This window comes from Plectropomus leopardus, chromosome 19, assembly GCF_008729295.1.
Source record: "Plectropomus leopardus isolate mb chromosome 19, YSFRI_Pleo_2.0, whole genome shotgun sequence".
NCBI classification, from domain to species: Eukaryota; Metazoa; Chordata; class Actinopteri; order Perciformes; family Serranidae; genus Plectropomus; species Plectropomus leopardus.
The window spans coordinates 13,509,616-13,531,046 of NC_056481.1; the positions used below are offsets into that span (position 1 = coordinate 13,509,616).

The 21,431-nt window shown below is 40.7% G+C and overlaps 1 protein-coding gene across 1 annotated transcript in view; it reads left to right on the top strand.

Annotated features, from left to right (window-relative positions):
* Positions 1 to 12,059: 12,059 nt before the first annotated feature.
* The window catches only part of nrg3b (neuregulin 3b), a 243,443-nt gene continuing 234,071 nt past the window's right edge, over positions 12,060 to 21,431 (top strand). Inside the window, exon 1 of the mRNA XM_042508234.1 lies at positions 12,060 to 12,897. Coding sequence (XP_042364168.1) covers positions 12,060 to 12,897 — 838 coding nt within the window. The remainder of the gene's footprint in view (positions 12,898 to 21,431) is intronic.

Sequence of the window (21,431 nt, forward strand, 5' to 3'; positions counted from 1 at the left end):
TGTCTACAAGCATTGAAACTCAGAAGTTATGATCAAAAACACAGTGCTTAAGTATCAGTTGCAAATGCATAACCTCTGTGGATTTAGTTGCTCTAGAATTAGCACCATGGACAGTGCTCTGCATAATGCCTTTTGTTCTCCTGCAGGTGATGCTGCTTTTTTTCCCATTTGCATTTTAAAATAAGCAGATAAAGGTTGCAATAGTCAGATTTCTATTGAAATTTAGAGCAAATTTTAACTGCATTCCAGAAATTTGGCAAACAAAAATGTTAATTAATGTGCTTTTTCTTACACTACTCTTAAGAGTTAGGAGCTTTGAAATAGAGCGGCCCTATAATCAGTCCTTTTAGAATGTTTTTTTTGGTTAGATGCCTAGAATAAGATCTGCGGTTTATACAAGTTTAAGAGACTTTCACTTTTTGTTCCACAACATAAAATAAGTCAGTAAATACCCCACTTACACACTTTTAAGCATGCATGTGTATTAAAAAGAAGCAGGTGCTAACAAATGGCTAAATATGACAATAAAACATCATCACACCGCACTGAACAAGGCCTTACAACCTTGTTGTCGTGTTGACGACAAATTATGCTAATGTGGTACAGTTTGTTTAAAGTCTAACATTAGCTTTTCACTTCTGGCAATTATATTTTGAGCTTCAAAAATCCAAAAGTGGTGTTGTCCGGGAAAATCATAGGGTGTGTCTTTTGGACCTGTCGTTGATAGTGAGTTTTCTTTATCTGTTCAGGTTTTAATGCCTCAGGGACACAGGACATGTGTCTAGCACCATCATTGTTTATAACAAGCACATGATAGGGACATGGGCAAGACATAAGCCTATGTATACAGTGTATAGGCTTAGTACATTGTCAATACTAATAATGGGCTAATTTTCAGCATTACAATTTTGAATCTCATTTGAATATTCAAAATAATATGAATACATGAAATTTGAATGGGATTGTAGAGGAAGATTGGCAAATCTAATTTGCCTCCATTCATTTTACTTGCGCCTATTCCATCTGTTAGTCAACTCAGAAGCATCCTCATACCGTTCCCCAGCCTCCGATATTCTTAGTTTACTCTCTCTGAAGAACCAAACCTCCGTGGAGAGGAGTCAGACCTTGTGCACTGCTTTTTTCACCAAATTGAAGTACATGATAATAAAGATCCCGGCCTGTCTCACCGGTTAGTCTGTCAAGAATTGCGTGGACCTGGCATTCAGCAGGGTGGCTCTGGCTCTTCAGAAGTCGACATATCGCCTAACAAGATCCTCTGCTCTCCTCGGCAGCAGGTACCCACACATTTAGGTTCTGCTCTGTCAGGTAACCCATCTGACATTCAAATGGAGACTTCCCTGTGAACAAGACCTGTGGGGTATTTGCAAGTGCATTGATCCCACAAGAGCTGGGATTTCCAAGTGGATAGATTGGATGCAGCCAGGCAGTACAGCGTGGTTTCTCCTGATTAACCCTCCTCCATCTGCTCATTTAACTGACAGTAGAAAACCAAGGAGCGAAATACAGCTGCACTTAAAGAGAAAAGAAAGCCCAGAAATTAGAGATAAACTGAGGGCCAACACAGAGCTTACATCCTGTGGAACCGTTCACAAAAGTGGATAATTAGCCCTGCTGCACCAACAACAAAATGTCTAGCTTTGGAGAAGATATTCACGATGACCACAGTGGCTGACAGGAGAAGACCAGAAATGGAAGGAATGTGAGGCCAACTAATCATTCCCTCAGCTTGAGGAAAGCTCTGTCTGTGCTCTGTGAAGGCCTTGTATGACTGTAGAGCTCACAGTGACAGGTAGGGATCTTAGTAAGTGCATTATTGGGAGCAGCATTAAACTTCCCACTGAACCACTGGTAGAAACTCGAGAACCCCAGTAAGCACCAATCCTTTTTTACAGAGTTGGATTGGGGCCAATTGAGGACCGCATTCACCTTTTCTGGCTCCACGCGTATTCAGGAGGCCACAAGGATATATCACAGGAGGACGACATAGCAAATTATTTCAACCACTTTGGCTCGAGGAGCAGTTGTTTTCCAAAAGTCTTTTGAGCGCTGAACCCATGCTTAACATGCTTCTGCTAGATCTGAGAATATGCCCGAATGATGTTCATGAACACATATACAAACCTTGGCATTTGCCGTGCTGCAGAAAAGCACCAAGTAGTCACAGTGACAACAGGAGTGATGTGTCTCTCCCCCAATGTGCACAAGGTTACACATCCAGGCGATTTGTGTTGATCCATCTCGGTAAACAGTGGCTCCCTGGAGATGCTCAAATGCAGACACCAGCAGAGGGAGAAGACATTGATTTTTAATGTATGCACGGGGTAATAATAATAAATACAGTGATTGATGTTGCTTTTGTTTATACCCACAAAGTGTATAGGTAAGCAAAAGGACCACATGTGGGCAGCTTTTTTTAAATGTTTTTAAATGTCAGCTATCTTTAGGGTGAAGATGGGAGTCACAGGGAGGGTGCTGAAAGCAAGAAGTCACCAAGCGCTTTGTGAAAACCTCATGCTCTGGAGGCACTGTGGTCTATTTTACAGCCGTAGGCTCCTTGGTATTATTTCAGGCCTTGGGGCTATGGATGTTTTCGAGGCCCTTCCCTCCCTTCACAATATGCCATGGCGACATTAATTCAGAGCCCCCTGTCAATGGACAGCAACAATTTCAAATGGAGTCCACTCCTGATCAGTAAATGGAATATGAAACTCATCAATATAAGATAATCCGTCCACACTACAGTAATTAATCAGATTGCTGGTGATTACAAAATGGTTGCATCTGAAAATATTCTTTTTGGTATAAAGCTTATATGTAGAATAAAACATTTATTTTTGGGGGGTTGTATGAATGTCTCCTTTTGCATATTTTGTGAACATTGCAGGTCAGAAAAGCCAAAACAAAAACACTGATGAGTGTAGCACTATCCAGGATAGGACGGTTAATATGGAGCAGTCTCTACGTCCACACAAGCTCCCTTCAGTGTCCAAATTTTGAACATAGTTTTAAAGTGGTTCACTGATTTGAATTTGCACCACCTTTTGTCTGGCAATCAAATCAATGCACATTGCTCTAAACAGCCTAAGTTTTCCATACCTGCAACCAGCTGACCATGTCAAGTCAGGTATCCATGTTGTTATACAAGAATACCCTTCAGTGCTGGAACTTTTAACATATTGTCCTTCTGATATAAAAAAAAGGGCTTGTGTAAAGCTTGTTTTTAGGATTTTCAGCTTTATTGCCCAGTTTAAAACATTTTCTAGAAAACTAAGCAAATGTAATAAGTTATAATACTTTGATGGATTAATGTATATCGTTACCTTACTTAGCAAAATTTTAATAGAGTAACTAGTTATCTGTAACCTCACTCATTCAATACTCAGAACTACAGTGTGCTGAGCATCTTAGCTATGCATAGGAAAACCCTGTGACTCTCTTGTACCAATGGCATCGGTGAAAATATATAATTTACATTTTTTCAAGCTCATGTTTCGTGAGGTTCAGGTACTTGGTTGAAGGCCTAGGCCCCAAGACTTAAGGTGTATTAAGGTGCCTATGCTTCAGGCCTTGGGGGGGAATGCAGACCATGGGAGGCCTCCTGGACATAGACAAGATAAGTGATACAGTGGACACTCCTACAGCTGTCCAACAGTCCATAAATATCCCCACACCAGGAGAAACCCAGGGGAAGGGACCAGATGAAATGATATGTCCTTCTGCTGACAACCCTCCAGGACCAGAATAAGTGAGATAGCAGGCAGATGAACTTTAACCGCCACCAATGGACATTCATCAAGGGTGATGACCTTAATGGCTCCCTCCAGAAGGCAGAGGTGAATTCCCCACTCCCCACTCAGATTTAAGGGGCTTTACAGGCTCCTGACCCAGTTATAGACTGCAGAAATGAAGGGGACTTGAACCAAACCAACCTATTAGGTTAAAATGACACGTTTAAGACTTATCTTAAGGCCTCTGGAAACCCATATGAAATTTGTGAATGCTCCTCTCAGTGCTGTAGATGTAACGGTGCTAGACGTGATTCTGGCAAGTCTTCAACTAAGGTAATGATATTTTTGCAGCACACAGTGTTTGTGCATGTTACCTGTTTTTTACCAACATTACACAGATCACCAATAGTGATTATGTAGCAAAGGGGAAAGCAAGAAACTAATAACAGTACATTAATAATATGGCACAAGTGTTAGCGAACCATACAGTGCCATAATTTATCATTGCATTCATAGTTCTGACAACAGATGGGTGTATCTGAGCTTGTGTCGCATTTACTACGTTATGCTAACTGTATGCTAAATACTGATAACAAAGCATTTTTTTAACATGCCATTCAGTGACAGAGTGACATGTATTTTGTATTTTTGACAAAGGTGGGATCCAAGGAGGTGTCAATCAAGACGTGATCTGCCACACCCACACAGTCCTGAGAAACAATATTATACTTAAAACAAGCTGTTTTGAACTAGGTTTTCTAATAGTTAGGAACATTTATTTTCACTCAATTTTCTAGATACTTAATAAGACACTCAATTTTGATATAATATGTGCATTCTTACTATTTGAAGCCACACTTCCAGAGGTTTTAAGATGTTCATGTTTTCAATGGCCTTTTATATTATTTTTACATGTTATGTAGTTGATCTGACCAGTCATTTTTTGTTTTAAATTTGTGCAGGTATAACATTGCTTTGTAACTTTTACAACCATTTTGTTGTTGTTGTTGTTGTTTTTGTGTATTTAAATATTATCTATCTGTTTGCCCTTTGTTTTAATTTTTACACTTTAATCAACTGCGTTTTTTTTTTTAAATGTGCCATTAATAAACTTGATTGACTGAATGTTATTATTAATTAAATAAGCAATGGTTGCCCCAACAGAATCACCAAACCCTGAGAAAAGGTTCAAATTTGGAATTAATGTCAAGTTATATTGTATATGTAAGTTCAATTTTAATGGTAAATATTCAAGGGCATACATTTTGTTTAGAAAAATGTGACACATAGTTAATGTATGCTGTTCTACATGTTTTCATGTGAGACTTACTCTCTATAACGAACGAAAGCTGTCAACAATATGCTAAAAATGTTTTCCTGTGCTGACTGTGACACTTGCCTTTTCAATTCTTTATTCAGGAAACATTTATTCCAGAGCAAATCTCATAGAAACTTTCTATCCCAAACGCTTATTCCAAAAACAAAGTGTTACACATTTGAAACCAATATTTCAATGATGTGAATAAATTCCTCTGCTGGAAGTCCTCAGATTTGTTTTTTTTTCAAGGATCTTCAAATGCTTGGGAGGGGTAAAAAGAGCACAGTGAAATCCTGGGAGGGAATGACTGCCGACAGCCTGTCAAGTTCAAACGCATCTTCAGAGCGGGACAATACCTTTATTCCTAAAGCAGTAAACAATGCAGTCAGACTCATCAGACGCATTAGAAAGCCGCTAATGAAAGATGTGATCTATACAGAAATATGAATACGCGCAGAGATGTCAGTGTTGAAATTGTGTCAGTCATTTTCTATTATTTATGAAAATCAATTGAGAAACCAACCTCAGGGTGGTGCAAATTGTTATTGTGAAAACAATGCATTCAAAATGGCATAATTTTAGAGTCATTTGGGAAATGTGAGGAGTTTGAAATAGATCAAATTTTTTTCGCTATGAGCCATAAGCAGTTTAGACAGCAATGAATGGCGTTATTTGGGATTTTGTTGAAGTGACAGCAAGGTTTCGGATCTTGAACCGTGTGCTGCAGATGCTTATATAAGTTGAAAAAAAGCAGTAGACATTTTCCTCATTTTACTCTCTCCTACCGACCTCACCTCTCTCTTTCTTCCTCACTCCCTCCGTTTTCTTTCATCATACCGCAGAGGTGCACACTTTCTACACACCAGTTTTCAACGATTATTATTACAGTATATATCCACCCACATTTTCTCTGATGAATGATTTACCTGAACTTGACGACAACTCCAGTTTCATTGGTCAATAGAATCAATCATGTTTTAAAGACGCAGATGCTAGCTTTAAATAATAGAAATCCTGGCCTTGGTGTCTTTTGAGGCTTTGATGTCTGTTGTATTTATGTACTGCATTCATTATCCTGGAGGGTTACAGCAAAATGTATCATCGGCGTGACTTTTTTCTGTATCTTATGTTAGGTTCATCCACACATGTAACCTGCTAAATATGTGCATTTTTTTTAACTGCAGTTACCTCTTGAGGCCTTAAGGATCTATCTGAACTACTGTATGCAGCCTTCAGAGGGTAGAGGTAAATCAAAATATTCTTACTTTACATATGTATACATTGATGTAGTGTTTGCCCATTGGAATTTGTTAGGGCTCGTTGTATTTATTATGGGGGTTTCTATTTATTTATTGATGCTAGTTTTTCTCCGGCCATGTAAATGAATCCCCCCAGGTTATTCTACAAATGTAACCTGCAGATATGGAAATGTATCTTTTTGAGAATGCAAGTTTGGCCTTTGAGGCTTTAGGCATTCAATTTATATGTATGTACCCATTTGATGTAAGCATTCTGTTATACATTCATGACTGTTACTATGCAGCATTTTTGACTTTACAGCTTCATGTATATGGTATATGATGTCTGGTAATAATGCATTCCTATAATACGTGGGGAATGTGTTTGGTTGGAGACTTGCAGCCAGTCCCAATTGAAAAAGGCTTCTTCTTATTACAAACCATTTGCCTGTTGAAGGTCTAGCACTATAATATTGCAAATGAATATATTTTTGCAACTTATGCCTACCACACACTAAAAGACTCACACGTTTAAAAAAAAACATTTAAAAGACTGAAGTCTGACACTCTCTCACATTAAAAGACAATGTGAGTTTTAACTGACAGGGAATACATTTTGGAAAAACTGGAAATTTTGGAGGTTGACTATTTGCAAATTCTTTTTTGAGATTATTTCCCATCCTGCTCCTAGTGGAAAATATTATGCCAAAGGTTCTTTAAGAAATATGGCATAGAAGCAATCTTTACGTTTCTGGAAAGACACATAACTTTAATAATACAAGATAGAACGCATCCTATGTCGACATTATTCTTGTTAATTCAACATCAATGTAATCTATATAAACTGCATTTGCGTACAAACTTAAGATCTTGGATTTTGTCACCTCAACTTGCTACCAGCCTCCATTTATTAGCTGTGCTATTTTTGTGTGGGGAGACTGTGGGAATGAGAGGCTATTGTTCCAAAAATTCATATTTCTCAATAAAATAAGTGCTGGATGGTTGATCAGACACGTCAAATTAAACACTGACTCTTGTTCACTCCACAACTCCAGAAGTTTCTCCTTTTTTTGCACAGCACGTGAAAAATGAGATTTGTTAGGGCTCTTGCGCCTCCTCAGAGTCCCCTACATGTTTACTGCCTACCCAGTTTTCTTCTTGGTGCTTTAGAAAGTGCAATTATTGGTTGTTGACAATTTTCATGTCATTGAATTTTGGTAATTGCATAAACCAAGACTAAAACTTTTGATAATATTGTGTTTGATGTTGTAGGAACATCAAGACAAGAAAAAGGATAACTTTAGACAGCTGGGAATGAGCATCTTACACCAAACAGTCAAGATCACGGGAGCAGGCATCTACTGAGGTAAGAGTCATGATTTTATTCTGACATTTGAAATTTTTCCACGACAGCTAAATTGCTTGCAAAGCTGTGTAAGGCTGTCACCAGACAATGTGCGGGAGCAACAACAACTTTTCATCTGCTTGTCCCTCTCCTGCACACCTATCTGGTGTAATAGATGTATGAAGTGTTCCTCTGTTCCGAGCTTTAAATTATGCCACAACCATACTTTATCTTGGAGCAACATTGACTAAAGAACCAGAGAGTATCTCTGTATTCCTAAAGTTCTGTGTCTTTTTCTACATACAACAAAATAAGCTGTTTTCTGTGCCACTTTGAAACACTAGAGACACCTGAATGTCTGATTAGCCCTTGAACAACAGCATCTTGTTTAAAAATAACCTATTTTCTGATTAGAAATTAATCGAGGAAAAACTGGGAAGTCGCACTTTAATAATGTAACAGCATTGATGTGTCCCTCATGATAACAATGTGTGTGCAAAAAGAGCCTACAAGTAGAAAATTGATGCTACAAGTTACAACTATTGCATTTTTATGCCTCCAACAACAGCCATAGCCAGAGGCTTTGCATTTTCTGGTTGTCCATCTGTCTGTCTATCCGTACTTCCATGCCATTTTCTTGATCTCGATATCTCAGGAATGTTTGGATGGAATTTCTTTAAACTTGGCATAAACGTCTTCTTGTCTTGTACTTACATAACGTTTTTTGGCCATAACTCATGAATTTACATACTAATTACATGACAAAATGAAAAAATTTCACGTAACACTTTTCTGGACATTATTCAACACCATTACTTAGGAAGAGGGGGAGATATTTGGTCATATACTGAATTGGTCACGCTAATCTTGGGTGTCAAGCTTGAAACTGTGCTGATTGTATAGATTGTTTGTGTTGCTGGGGTGAAGATGTGTGTGAGGCATTCATGTTTTGGAATACGTAGCTTTATTTGCAGCAACATCCATATTTAAAGCATTGTCACCTGGCATGGATAAAACTTTGTATTCTGTCCCGTTCGTATGGTAGTCCACCACAAGCTTATTGGTTTTGCTGATATTTAGCTTCAGGTGATTGTCATTGCTTCATTTGACGAAGCTCTCTTGCTACTCTCTACTCTGTGAAAAAAATAGTCAAGACAGCATGTTTCTCACAGTAAATCATTTATACTGGAATCAAACGTTTCAATATAGTGATCACTCTTACGTATTTCACAATTAAATTTACTTCACTGCATACATTATGTGAGTCTGGACAGACCTGGATGTAAACTGTAACTTGATGCAACTAATTATTGTTTTCATTGATGATTATTTTCTTGACTAATTGCTAAGCTGTTTGGTGTTTTTCTGATACTAGACAGAATTGTCAACTCATTACACTTTGTTCCTATCTTCAGTCTGACATTGAATCTACTCAAACTGATTTCTCTGAGGTGTGGGGATTTGATCTTCTGTAACCAATTACTAGAGATAAACGCATCTGCCTGAATCTAACGTCATTTTTAGTTTAGGCTAATGTGTAGCCATGCCAACACACCTGCTTTGCAGTGTTTTCCAAAGCCCACAGTGAGATCCTCAAATTATTTTGCCCACAACCCCAAACTATTCAGATCAGAGTTTAATATTCAAAATCAAGAGGATGGAATTGAAAAAAAACAACAACAACTTTTTTTTTCCTTATAGATTGCTCAAACTGATTTGAGCAGTTTTTAAATAATCAGAATTAATGGATGACAACTAATCAATTAATTGTTGCGGCTTTACCTGACTGGTTGGTGGAGCCAATTTTTTTTTCCTTTATTTTTTTCAGAATTGAAAACAGCAAGACAATGCAGTGATACATAGTTAATTCATTAATAAACAAACAAATAGATCTCTTCCCCTTGTCCCCTCAGGTGCTCTTCTCTAATGTTCTCTCTTACATTGAGTAACTTTTGAACAAGGATATGCCATTTAAAAAACAAAACAGCAAACATACACATAGTAATAATAATGTAGGAAAATCACATTCTGCTCCATCTTTTGGCTGTTACCATTAATTATATTAGTTTCCTACTTGGACGTCCATTTTATGGCTAGTGCCCCCTTTCCCCTTGTTATGCTCAGCCTCTCCATATAGGGTTTAATGTTGAAAAGCCAGCAGTGATTCTAATTTACTGTTCACTCAAAACTGTTGCAATCTTGCATTAATATAGAAAATCGTAGATACTCTTAGCATTAAATCATATCTCCTTCTGCATGCTCAAAATGTTTGTGAGAGTATACAGGCTCAAATGTGGTTTTAACCTTTATTTAGCTCATATTGTCATCTATGAAAGTGTCCTTGCGTTGCAGCAATTTGCTGTAGATTGCACTGAACCTATATCTTCCCTTCAAAGTCCTATCCATGCATAGTTGCTATGCTACAGGCTTTTTATAAACACAATACAAATGTAAAATGTGGCCAATTAACGGAGCCTGGATTGTACTGTACTTTGAGTGTGTTTTTCACTCACATTTTGATATCAGCGCTGCCCATAAAATGTGGCTGGCTGCGCGCCCAAAGCACTACTGTCCCTTGTGAACTGTAAAATAAAGGATTCATCTACTGCCCACGGAGTATCAAGTTGAAGTAGTGCTCTAACTCGCCCATAAATTATGAGCCAGGTGTTTGGTTTGTTTGCTCTTGTGTGCCGCTGGTGGAAGACATCGGGGTGGCGCCTGCCTCCCTCCCTCCTCTCATCATCTCCCCCCCTCCCTCCCTCTCACCGCTCCCTGGGGTGTGTCTATGGCAGCGCCTCTCCTTTCCACGCCGCGTGTGTGTGTAACCGTGTGTGTGTGTGGCGCACGTTGCTGTTGCTGCCGCCTCCTCCCTCTGCCTCCTATCTGCATCTGCTGCAGAGCTTAGCCAACACGCATCTCTCTCTCCCTTGTTTTCCCTACCTATTTCTACCCACCAAAATTCCTTCCTTTCTTTCTCTTTCTTTTCTTTTTTTCGCTGATAATAAGGGAGTCAGCGCACACCTACACTCGTGGAGTCTAGGGGGGGAGAGATGGGGCAGTCACTAGTCGTCACTTTGGAGTATTGAGGGCGGCGGTGAACCGGAGGAGAGCGCCGGATGGGATAGGAGCCGTGAAACCCACATCACTCACCGCGGATTGAGCAAGCCCCCCCCGCCTCCCTCCCTCCATCCTCTCTCTCTCTCTCTGTCTCTCCCTAGTCTGCAGCCTCCAAGAACAGCCGCCGCATCATTTTTTCAGAGCAGCAGCCCCCTCCCTCCCTCCATCCTCTCTCTTCTCTCCATCTCCCCTTCTGCTGCTTGCACCACTGTGGGAATGCAGCGAAGGTAATCGAGTCTTCTTTTTTTTTTTTTTTTTTAGTATTTTTTTGGTCTCCCCTCCCTCCCTCTCTTCTCCGATACCGGATCTATCATCTCAGACAGTCAAGCTTCGGAGACACACGACTGTTATCCCGGGGAAATCAGGAGTGGTGTTGTCGGCGCACGGATTGGACCCGGATCAGTTTGGATTTAGCCCGGACACCAGCAGCAGCAGCACCACCCCATCTCATTGGCAGATCGCATCCTTCTGCCTCAGCCTCGTTTCAGTTTCAGCGGCTCTCTCATCACTGGATTACAGCTGGAGCGAGCAAAGGGGTTGGCCGGGAAGGCTATTAGAGGCAAACTTGACAAAGACACCTGCAAGAGGAAAAGCGAGCTTTCTGATGCGCGTAGAAAAGGTCAAATGAACTCAAATGCAACCTAAGAGAATACAGGAATAAGGAGACAAGCAGCGGTTTGTATTTTCAAGGACCTTATGCGGCCGATAATCAAGCAGTTGAGAGTGGAGAAGGGTGCTGCTGTAAGGCTGGGTTGTTGATCTACGCACGCACACACGCACATGGATTTACAGCTCCAGTCTGAAGCGGATCGATATCCTTCTCCGTTTTTTTTAACGTCGGCTTTTTTTAACAAGGGAGTGAAGCATCCTGGGATTTATCATCGCTTCGTTAGCGCTGAACTACAGTGAGGCGCCCCCTTGCTCTGCTCTCTCACCTGTCCATAACCTGCGGTGTGGAAGTGTGTGTTATTCTCGTGCATATTTGTGTGTGTTTGGTTTTGTTGTCCGCCAGAGGGAGTGTAGGTTATATTGCTTGTGTTTGTATTTGTGCCAGCTTTTAATTAGTTGTAGGTGACAGTGAGTGGTTGTGTCTGCTTGTGCTTGTTGGGTGCTTGTGCATTAGTTGATGTGTTTTATGTTTGTGCATGTAGATCTACAGGCTAGGTATTGTGTGGGTTAAGATGCCCAGCTTTTTTTCTGCACCACATCCCCTTCCTCGTATATGCCCTTGTATCATTTGGCCACCTGTTTGACCTCCTGAACACCCCAAGAGACGAAAAAGCTCCGGCAGGATGAGTGAGCGTTCCGGTGCAAGCAGTCTAGCAGCCATGACGCTGGAGGAGCCAGGGGCTGAACAGGCATCTCCCCGAGCCCCGGGCCCTCTCCGCTGTGGCCCCTGTGCTGTGTGGCCTCGCCAGCAGACCTGGCTGTGTGCCGTGCCCCTGGTTATGGGCTTTGTGGGACTGGGACTCAGTCTCATGCTGCTGAAATGGATTGTTGTGGGATCTGTCCAAGACTATGTCCCCACTGATTTGGTGGATCCCAAAGGTAGCATTGGACAGGACCCTATATTTCTCTCCAAACCCAGTGCCATGCCCAAGGGGCCCGACATTTCCACAGCCACCACCACTTCAGCTGCCTCTACTACAGCAATGGTGTCAACTACCACGCCGCTAGCCGCGGATGGTACAGCCCCAGCTCCAAAAACTCGATCTGGACCCCCAGCAAACCACTCAGCCAATGGCAGCACCGCCAACGGAGATGGCAACCGCGTCCCACACCTTCACAACCGTGTCGGCACCCGCGTTAGTGGGACTGTGGTTACCACCTCCACCACTCGCGCCACCCGACTCACCCCGCCACTCAGCGGTAAGGAAGTCACCCCTCGCAGCACTGTTAGAAAAGGAAGCAGCACTAATGGGCGTAATGGAGCCGCCAACTCAAAGCCAGGGCAAACTTCTGCCACCGTCACCACTACTGCAACCACAACTACAGCTACTGTGAAGATCACCGCCAAGGCGCAGCCAACCACCTCCCAGCCGGCAGCCCCGGTCAAGCCAACGTCACGCTGGAATCACGGGCGCCCAGGCAAGGGCCCAGCTACACGCCCACACCACCGCTACCGAACACGTGAGTTCACTTTTTGGGAGTTGTTGTGTGAGCTTGTGTGTGGACCCTGAGATGAATGTTATGCAAGAGCTCATTTCTGGGCCTTTACAGTAGTAATAATGGTATGCCACTGTAGCTGCCAGTTATCACATATAACTGGGTGCCTGGGTAAAAAAAAAAACCCTCTTTGTCTGATATGCTTTGATATGACTCATGGTCTGAGAATATAAATTATTTCCTTTTATATCCACATGGAAAGTGGATACTCCAGCAGCTTAACATTAATCGTATTCATTAGCACAGACAGATATCAGGGGATATTCTCAGTATTTTCACCCCTCTCGTCTTTATCTTTCACTTGTGCATTAATCCGATATGAATCTTACCTCCGGAGGAGTTTTTTTTTTTTTTTTTACACACACTGGTTTAAGCACCATTAAAAGCAGGGCTCCATCGAGTAGAATTTATTTTGTTTTGTCTGCTCAAGTTGGGATGTTAAAGCTTTGTGATGTGACCAAGGACAGCATATTTGTGTTATGAAAACAAATAACAGGAGCTGGTGAGGTGTCGAAGTGGGAGAAAGGTTAGCTCTCACCTCCTGTCTGGAGGAATCAGATATAGCAAGGCCACACATCTCATTTAGATGAGAGGATACTGGGAGCAGAGTGTCGCAGTTACTACTTTCACACTGCGGGGATGTACTGAGAGGGGCAAGAGAGAAAGAGAAGGCTCAGAGGGGAAAGTAGATGGATGTCAGGATGAGAATAAGGTTGCAGAGGACAAGTGGAAAGAGATGCGGTAGGAAATGGAGTAAAAAGGGGGAGAAACACTTTGAAAAACAACACAAAGTAGAAGAGGACGGCAGAAGGAAGGAAGAGAACACAGGAAGCATAACAAAGCAGGGGGATGAAGAGTGGGAGCTGTGAGTAGAGAGAGATGGCAGATGGAGCGGGCTAAGTGAGGGAAAGGCTTGAGGGAGATAGAGGTTATAAAGCAGGGGAGCTGTGAATTTTGCGTATTTAGCATTGTGTAAAGAAGGAAGGCTTCCTGATTATTCACTCCACAAGGGCCGTGTTTTTAACATCACAAGGCATTTTTTCAGACATGGGTGGGGCAGGATACGAGTGTAATTATGAGCACTGACTGTGCATGACTCTGTAGAATTTTTACTCCTAAACTCCAGGTTCTCAATTTTCTAACTTTTTTTTGTTGGAACATGGGATTTAATTGGCAGCTTTGAGTTAAAACTTTTTGCTCTCGGTCATCTAGCTATATTTAGTTGCATATTCACTGTAGCTCAGTTGCAAAAATGCAAAGGATGCACTGACAAACATGAAGTGTGATCAACATGCTGTGGTAAAAATGTAAGCTAAGTGGATTTACAATGGGAGGGCATTATGAAATTGTCCATTTCCTGTCTTTTTTTTCTTCAGCAGAGTGCCCTAGAGGGCAATGACAAAACGTTAATATGAAAACTGAAACCATTTCTCCACATTTCTGGTGTGGATCATATGTTTGGACAGCAGTTCCGGTATCCTATCGTGTATCAGTTGGAAAGCGTCAATGACATCGATTTCACAGGCAAACAGTGATCAAGTGACATTATTTCCTCCTCCTTTATCCCAGGGCAAAATATTTAACATCATAGCTGGTTGGACATTGGATATGAAACAAAATGTGCTCTGTTTGCAGTTGAATAGCTTTAGAGGAAAAAAGCTTAAAACTTTGTAGTTTTCCCAATTGAGCGAAAACATTAGCTGCGGTCAGTTTCAATTCATACAACAACAATGGATTTCAATTGTGACAAAAGTACAGAAATACCAGCAGGCAGTCCTCAGACTCCTCCCGCAGCATAATCCACTGCTCCAGAGTCAATTACGTCACTCTGCAAAGAGCTGCCAAACAGCTGAAAGCTGCCAAAGCGGGCAGCCCCCCTTGTGTGAACATCAGGACACATCTGTTTGTACTGTACACTATAAAAGGGCACAGCCTTCAAAAGCTAAAGCATGCTCAGTAAAGCTGCCCTCAGTTAACAAAAGCTCCCCCATATACAAGTCCATTTTTGTGGATGTTGTTGATAAGTGTCAAGCCTACATATTGACATCATGCGGAGTGGGTTGACATTTTGGTTCACTTGTGGAATCTGTATCCCTGCATTTTAATAAATATCTTTCAGGCAACAGGTGGCACTCTACAGGCACCACCACATCTCTGCTATGCTCATTGAGTTTAAAGTTAATTGTGGGGATTATAGCACATACAATTACTGAATGTAAATCAAATCTTTAAAGAATGCATCAAGCTCCTAGAATATAGAACAACCGTAAGCCATCAACATTCAGCCTGTTTCTTGTTTGTCAAAAGCATCACCATGGCAGCAAGCACTGTAAAAGCTCTTTGGTAAGCATTAGTAATAATTGACGACATCAGCGTCGGTGATAACAACCTACCTATACAAACAGGGATATTTGTAGAAATAGATCCTGTCTGCTACATTTTGAAAAAGACCATTAATATCTTCAATGAGTAATGTCATTTTAATAGCTAAGTACCTCACCAGACATTTACAGCAGATGCTCTTAACTCTTATGGCATGTACAATTTCTGGAAGGGATATCATGGTATTTTAAACAGTTATAATACAGTGATCTAACAGGGTGTGTCTTTTTTTTCAGTTGACATTTCACAAATATGATATTTTATTGAAGTCTCTTCTTGTAGTAAAATTGCTGCAGGAGTAACTCACACAGTTTATTCTCAGGTTAAAGGATCTGTACATAAATGACATGCTGTCACTTGATGACTGCAGGCTAATTGTTCTGTGAATAAATAGACACCTTTGGCAGGAATCATGCTGAAGAAGTCATTTCATCTCATTATGACGTATTAGAATTTATTGCATAGTTGGAAGGTTTCTTGATGGATATATTTAACATGCGCATATGTAATTTAAAGAAAGACCTGATACCTTATTAATCATTACAAACAGGTATCTGCATATTAGGACTTCAGCTGACAATTATTTTCATTGTTTATCAGTTTTGATTATTTTCGCAGTTTCTTGATTAGATGTTTGGTCTATAAAATGTCAAAATGTAAATGAGTGTTTTCCCAAAGCCCAAGATGACCTCTTCAAATGTCTTCTTTTGTCCAGAACACAAAAGATCTTCAGTTTGCGGTCACGGAAGAGCAAAGAAAGCAAGAAATATTCACATTTAAGGAGATGGAATCAGAGAATTTTAATTTTTCTTCTACGAAAGAAATTACTCAAACTGATGAATTGATTATCTAATAAGTTGTGATTAGTTTAATAGTTGACAAATATTTGTTTAAGTGTTGCACCTCTACTGCACATTTATGCAGAATATGTAGGTAATGGAACAATATTTGGTATCAGAGGTGGGCTTTTTTCCGTTGTCCACTTGTAGTCCAAGCAGTATTGACATGATAGTCACATTTGATGGGCGGTTCAACAGTGCAGAGAGCAAAAATTGTCATGAGTTCCTTCAGCAGCAGTTTGAGGAGTCGCGGTGTAGATAATCAGTTGACCCAGTCGGCACTGATCAAATTAATGGATTAGAGGAGCTGCTGCTGCTGCTGCTAAAAGCAAACTGTTAGACTGAGCGCGATGAACAGTGTGGTCCAATCAATAACTGAATGGCATATGTAATCCAATAATGAATGGTAAGGCTCCAAATATATAAATCATATAAATATAAAATATAAAATATAAAATCAATACATGCGGCAGATGTTTTAGTCGTGGCAGGTCGCTACAAATACATAAATGTGTAGCAAACCCTGCGCTGGCTAGAAAATCAGAAATATTGTCTGTTATCCCCAGAGGCTCATTGTGTCTGACTGATAACCAGTGGATTTCAAGATTGTTACCAATTGAATTCACTAGTTTTATTTGCTGCATTCACCCATTTTAGAGGTCTGAATTTTACATTTTTGCAGGCAATTTCTTTTTGTGCAGAACCACAGCTGAAAATCCATTGATTTTAATAGAACATGCTCATAAACTATCCCTGTACTACTTTGTTATCCCTTCCAGCATTCATCAATGAATTGAATTCACACGGGTTCAAACCACATGAAACTTGAGGCCATATGGACCCATACTGTTATTCCTTTTTTTTTTTTTTTCTCAAGGCTAAGCTTTGTGTTAAACGGCTCTTGTTGCAAAGTTATTCTTCTCTGTGCATTGTTTTGACACAGTTTTTATGGGTTAAAATATTGATGCACTCTCTTTACTGTGTATTACTTTTATTTACACAATCCTTCTGCTGTTTATATTCATTCACATAACCCTTGTGTTTTAGCATTTATATGCTATATTAGATAAAAAAACACTTACATCGTATTCTTAGGGGCAAAACAGCCTTTTATAAAGTATGTTCGGGAATGCAGTTTCTTCTAAGGCTAGAATGTACGAGGCTTCTTATTTTAGTATGTAGAGTTGTGCAGTGCAGCTTATTTAAAGTGAAATGGTACACAGAAAATGTCTTGGCTGATGATGAAACGCTCTGTAAAACATGGCTCCAGGTGCATTTGTCTTTATCCACAGCCAAGTGATCTCATATTTTATGTTAAGTTGTGTGCTAATGCAGTTATAAGGTACGGTCTCGGGTTTCACATAATCTGGACTGCGGAAAGGAGGCAGAACATTATTTTTTTCCTGCACTTTTTTCAGCTTCTGCTCTTGAAGATCTAAATGAATCTCTGTGTCCTGGAAGAAAGACAAGCTCTGTCCATTGGGGATAATGACATATTTTACCTACTCCTTTTGTCTTCTTTTCCTCTCCTCTTTCTCCCTCGCTCTCCCCCTATCCCCATGGTTATTGTGTCCGCTCTCAGTGTCATTGTATTCCTCCATCTATTTTTGCTTCGCCTTGCTTGTGTTTTCTATCATCCTTTCCACGTTAGCTCCTCAGCTCACATTCATGAGCATATGGACCGACACAGAAAAAAATGGCACACTTGTGAACACAAAGACAAGCATGAAGCATGTGTGTGCCCGCACTCATGAATCTGTCATTTCGTTTTCTCTATCCGAGGCCATTATGTATCAGACTTCACTCCCTACATACAGGCCCCATTGGCTCAGAAGTAGGGAAATAACAGGCGAATGGAGCAGTGCACAATGAATGCCTGTTGGGGAAACCATGGACGCTTTGTTGGCTCTGGGCCCAATTCCACTCTCTTCTCGCTTGTGAGAAATCTTCCTTAGTGAAGTGTGGTTGTAATGCCGTGCACATCTCACTAGCCTGATTCCAGACCTGTGACTCGCCAGCCACATTCAAATTTTTTGTCTAGCAATTCAAAGGTCTGCTCTTTAGCTGAATCAATAGCTGTTTTCCCCCTCAGTTGGGGAAACAACAGAATCAGTCAGCACCTTTATAGGTGGGACTCATTTTGTCATCTGTGTGAGAGCCAGACACAGCTACCAAGGCTTCTGTAAATCAACAGAGTAAAACAACAGCTATTAAACCAGAACACCTGTGCACTGAAGGCATTTTTTTCAAAAAGATGGAAACGTGTGGTTGCTGTTATCCCCATGGGTTCAATTTATCAGTTGGCTCGTTTTGCAATTAAGAAAATAGATGGGGAGGATTCAGTACTTAAAGTTAATCCTGCGACTTGGAACTGCTTGTGCAAAGGTCTTCCTTTTGGGTCCAAAGTGAACAGAATCTTCAAGCATGTTATCGCTTCTTTATCCTATATAACAATTACCATAAGTGACTCTGATCGGCATGTCACGTAAAGGTGACTTCTGCTTGCCATTATTAATGCAGAATCTGTGTCGCCTAACAATGACGTCCAGCATATGGATACTGTTTTTCCCCTGGGATTTTTTCTAGCAGTGGTGCTTTGTACACAGTTGTAGATGTCGTTTTGCAATTGATGAAATGCTTCCCATACTGTTGAAATCACCCCTGCATGTAGGTGCAGATATAACATTTGAAATCAAGTATTTCAGTCAATATTGTGGCTCTCTCCACCAAAATTAGTGAGTGTATGCAGGTTTCTTGAACGCAGGTTAATCCGCCAAAGAATGGGCGATAGACTCCTTTCCAACTGCCAGTAGACAAGAGTCATGGACACAGGACTGCAGTAGAGCATGCCTTTCTGTTTGTTTGTTTGTTTGTTTGTTTGTTTGTTTTTTAAACTGGTGTTTCACCTTCAATGTCACAACCAACTGGAGAACAGGTTAATAAACAGTAGAGAGCAGCATAGAGGCCAGTGAAAATGTCATGGTGGTTACTTATAGATATCTCTCCCTTATTCAGTCTCTCTTTCATACTCGGTGCAGACTAATTTGGATCAATGTGTGAGCACTGCTTGGGTGAATATGGACGGTATTATTGTGTCACTGCATTGACTAAAATGAGCTGTATTTCTTAGCTGTATTAATGTTGTATTTCCATCACAGCCGATTAATATCTGTGACTACTGCAGACTCATTTGATCCAGGTGGGAATGCCGATTGTAACAATTCGTGTAACATACAAAAGCCAGGTGATGACTGTTAACAGTTACAACACAGTTAAAACATACCTACATGAAAATTGTATCCAAACAGTGTAAGAGTTTTTTGAGAGCTGATATACATAAAGATGTGGGACGCCGCTGCTAAATACATGTTAAACTGAACACTGGGGCGGTAACAAAATAGCATTTTAGTCTGACAAACAGGCTATCATCAAACTGTTTTGGAGTCAAAAGCCAGTCAAATATTGTGCCACATTTTTTTCCAGTTAGGAAAACACAGGAGAGTGACATAGACAATGTAACAGAGAAAAAGAACAGAAATGGATGTTTTTCCTGACACGCAAGCCCCCATTTTTTTGTTTTGTTGTTTTTTCCTGACTATACATAAAGCCTGCACAAAGTACTACTGTAGGACCAGTGGAGCGTGTAAGGGGGATTAAAAACAAAGATATAAATCCAGTTTGCCTCTCTCTCTCCCTCTCCAGGGAGGTCAGGCTCAGATTTGCCAGGCTGCCTCTGAGGCCCCTCTGTCTCTCCTGAGACACGCTCTGCTTGTTCGTTGACGCTGGCCCAAGCAGGACTGCTTCTGCACAGTGTGTGTGTGTGTGTGTGTGTGTGCAGCTGCACCGATTTACAAATATCTTTCCGCGTTGGAAAGCAAGCTCTCATGCCTCAGCTTCTATCATTTTAGGCTCAAAGTTATTGAAGAACATTTGAACCCAAACAGTTTTTTTTTCTTGGTCTCAGCATGTGACTTGCAGATCTACTCTTCCACAGGCTTGTCGTAAGCCTCAGAAAAGTCACTCAATGCTTTTAACACACTGAGTAATAGCAGTGGAGCTGGTGCTAGGGGCTGTCAGTCAAAAAGAATAACATTTTGCTCTTAGAAAATACCTGTTGGACGTGACAAATGTGATACTGTCTGTCTAAAGAGGTCACTGTACATCAAATGATCATTTAAGTGCCTTTAAAGAAGCTTAATTATTTAAAATGATGGGGATTTCAGATCCATAAAGTGCTTGCATGAATGTTCCAATACCATAAATAGATATTATTCATATAAGCTTTGCTAGAAGATGCATTAGCAAAAACCATGCCCTAAGACATGTTGTACATGTAATTTTTTTTTGACACTGTAAACCAATCGGCCTCCGTTAGAAATTCTATAGGGCAAAAATGTGCTTATACAATTTCAAAACAAAGCTTTTTCCAATTAAGAGGACATATTTCTTAAAAAACGAAAGAAATATCCTTATAATATTGGCATAGTTGAGATTCATCAGGCAGTAATAGATGTGTGCATACACTTTGCAAATGCAAATTGATGAAACTGTGCAGCATTCTGCAGTGCTGGCCATGAACATCTAGCTAGCAGAGACACTTGACACTGATGGGCACCAATTACAAAGCAGAATACATCAGTGTATTCAGTGGGGTAAGCCTGCAGACAAATTATCCTGGAGTGACAGCCCTGCGAATGCTTGAAATTTTGTGGGAATTGATCCCATGCCCTTTCCATTGCTAGTGCCGTGCTCTACCCACTGAACCTCACTGAATCAATAAGGAAGAGGGTGGGAGAAAGCCCAGAGTAAGGAGGGCTGAGAGAGAGAAAAAGAGAGAGAGAGAGAGCAGAAGGACAGAAATAGGGCGTGTTGGATACAAAAGAGAAAAAAAATGAATTTATTGGGGCGAAGACTGTCAGAAACCATGAGAGTATGCTCCAGAAGTAAGGATCCAGCTGCAAGGTAAAGGCATATACTCATCACAGTTGAGTGAATGAGGCTTGGCCAGACATTTTACATATCTCAGACCACCATTCTACCTGCTCTATTATTATCTCTCATTTTTATGCAGATTGCCCTCAAGGTATTACCGGTATCTATATTTGAATTTTCGAGTCTTTCTCTTCATCCTGTCACCACGACGTCTGCGTGATGTATCCTATGATGATGAGCCTACAGAACAGAATCGGCAGGCTATGTAAATCAGTGGAGGTTATCTGTGTATTATGCTACATTTTCCCAGATTTATGCATTATGGCACCGTGTGTGTGTGTGTGT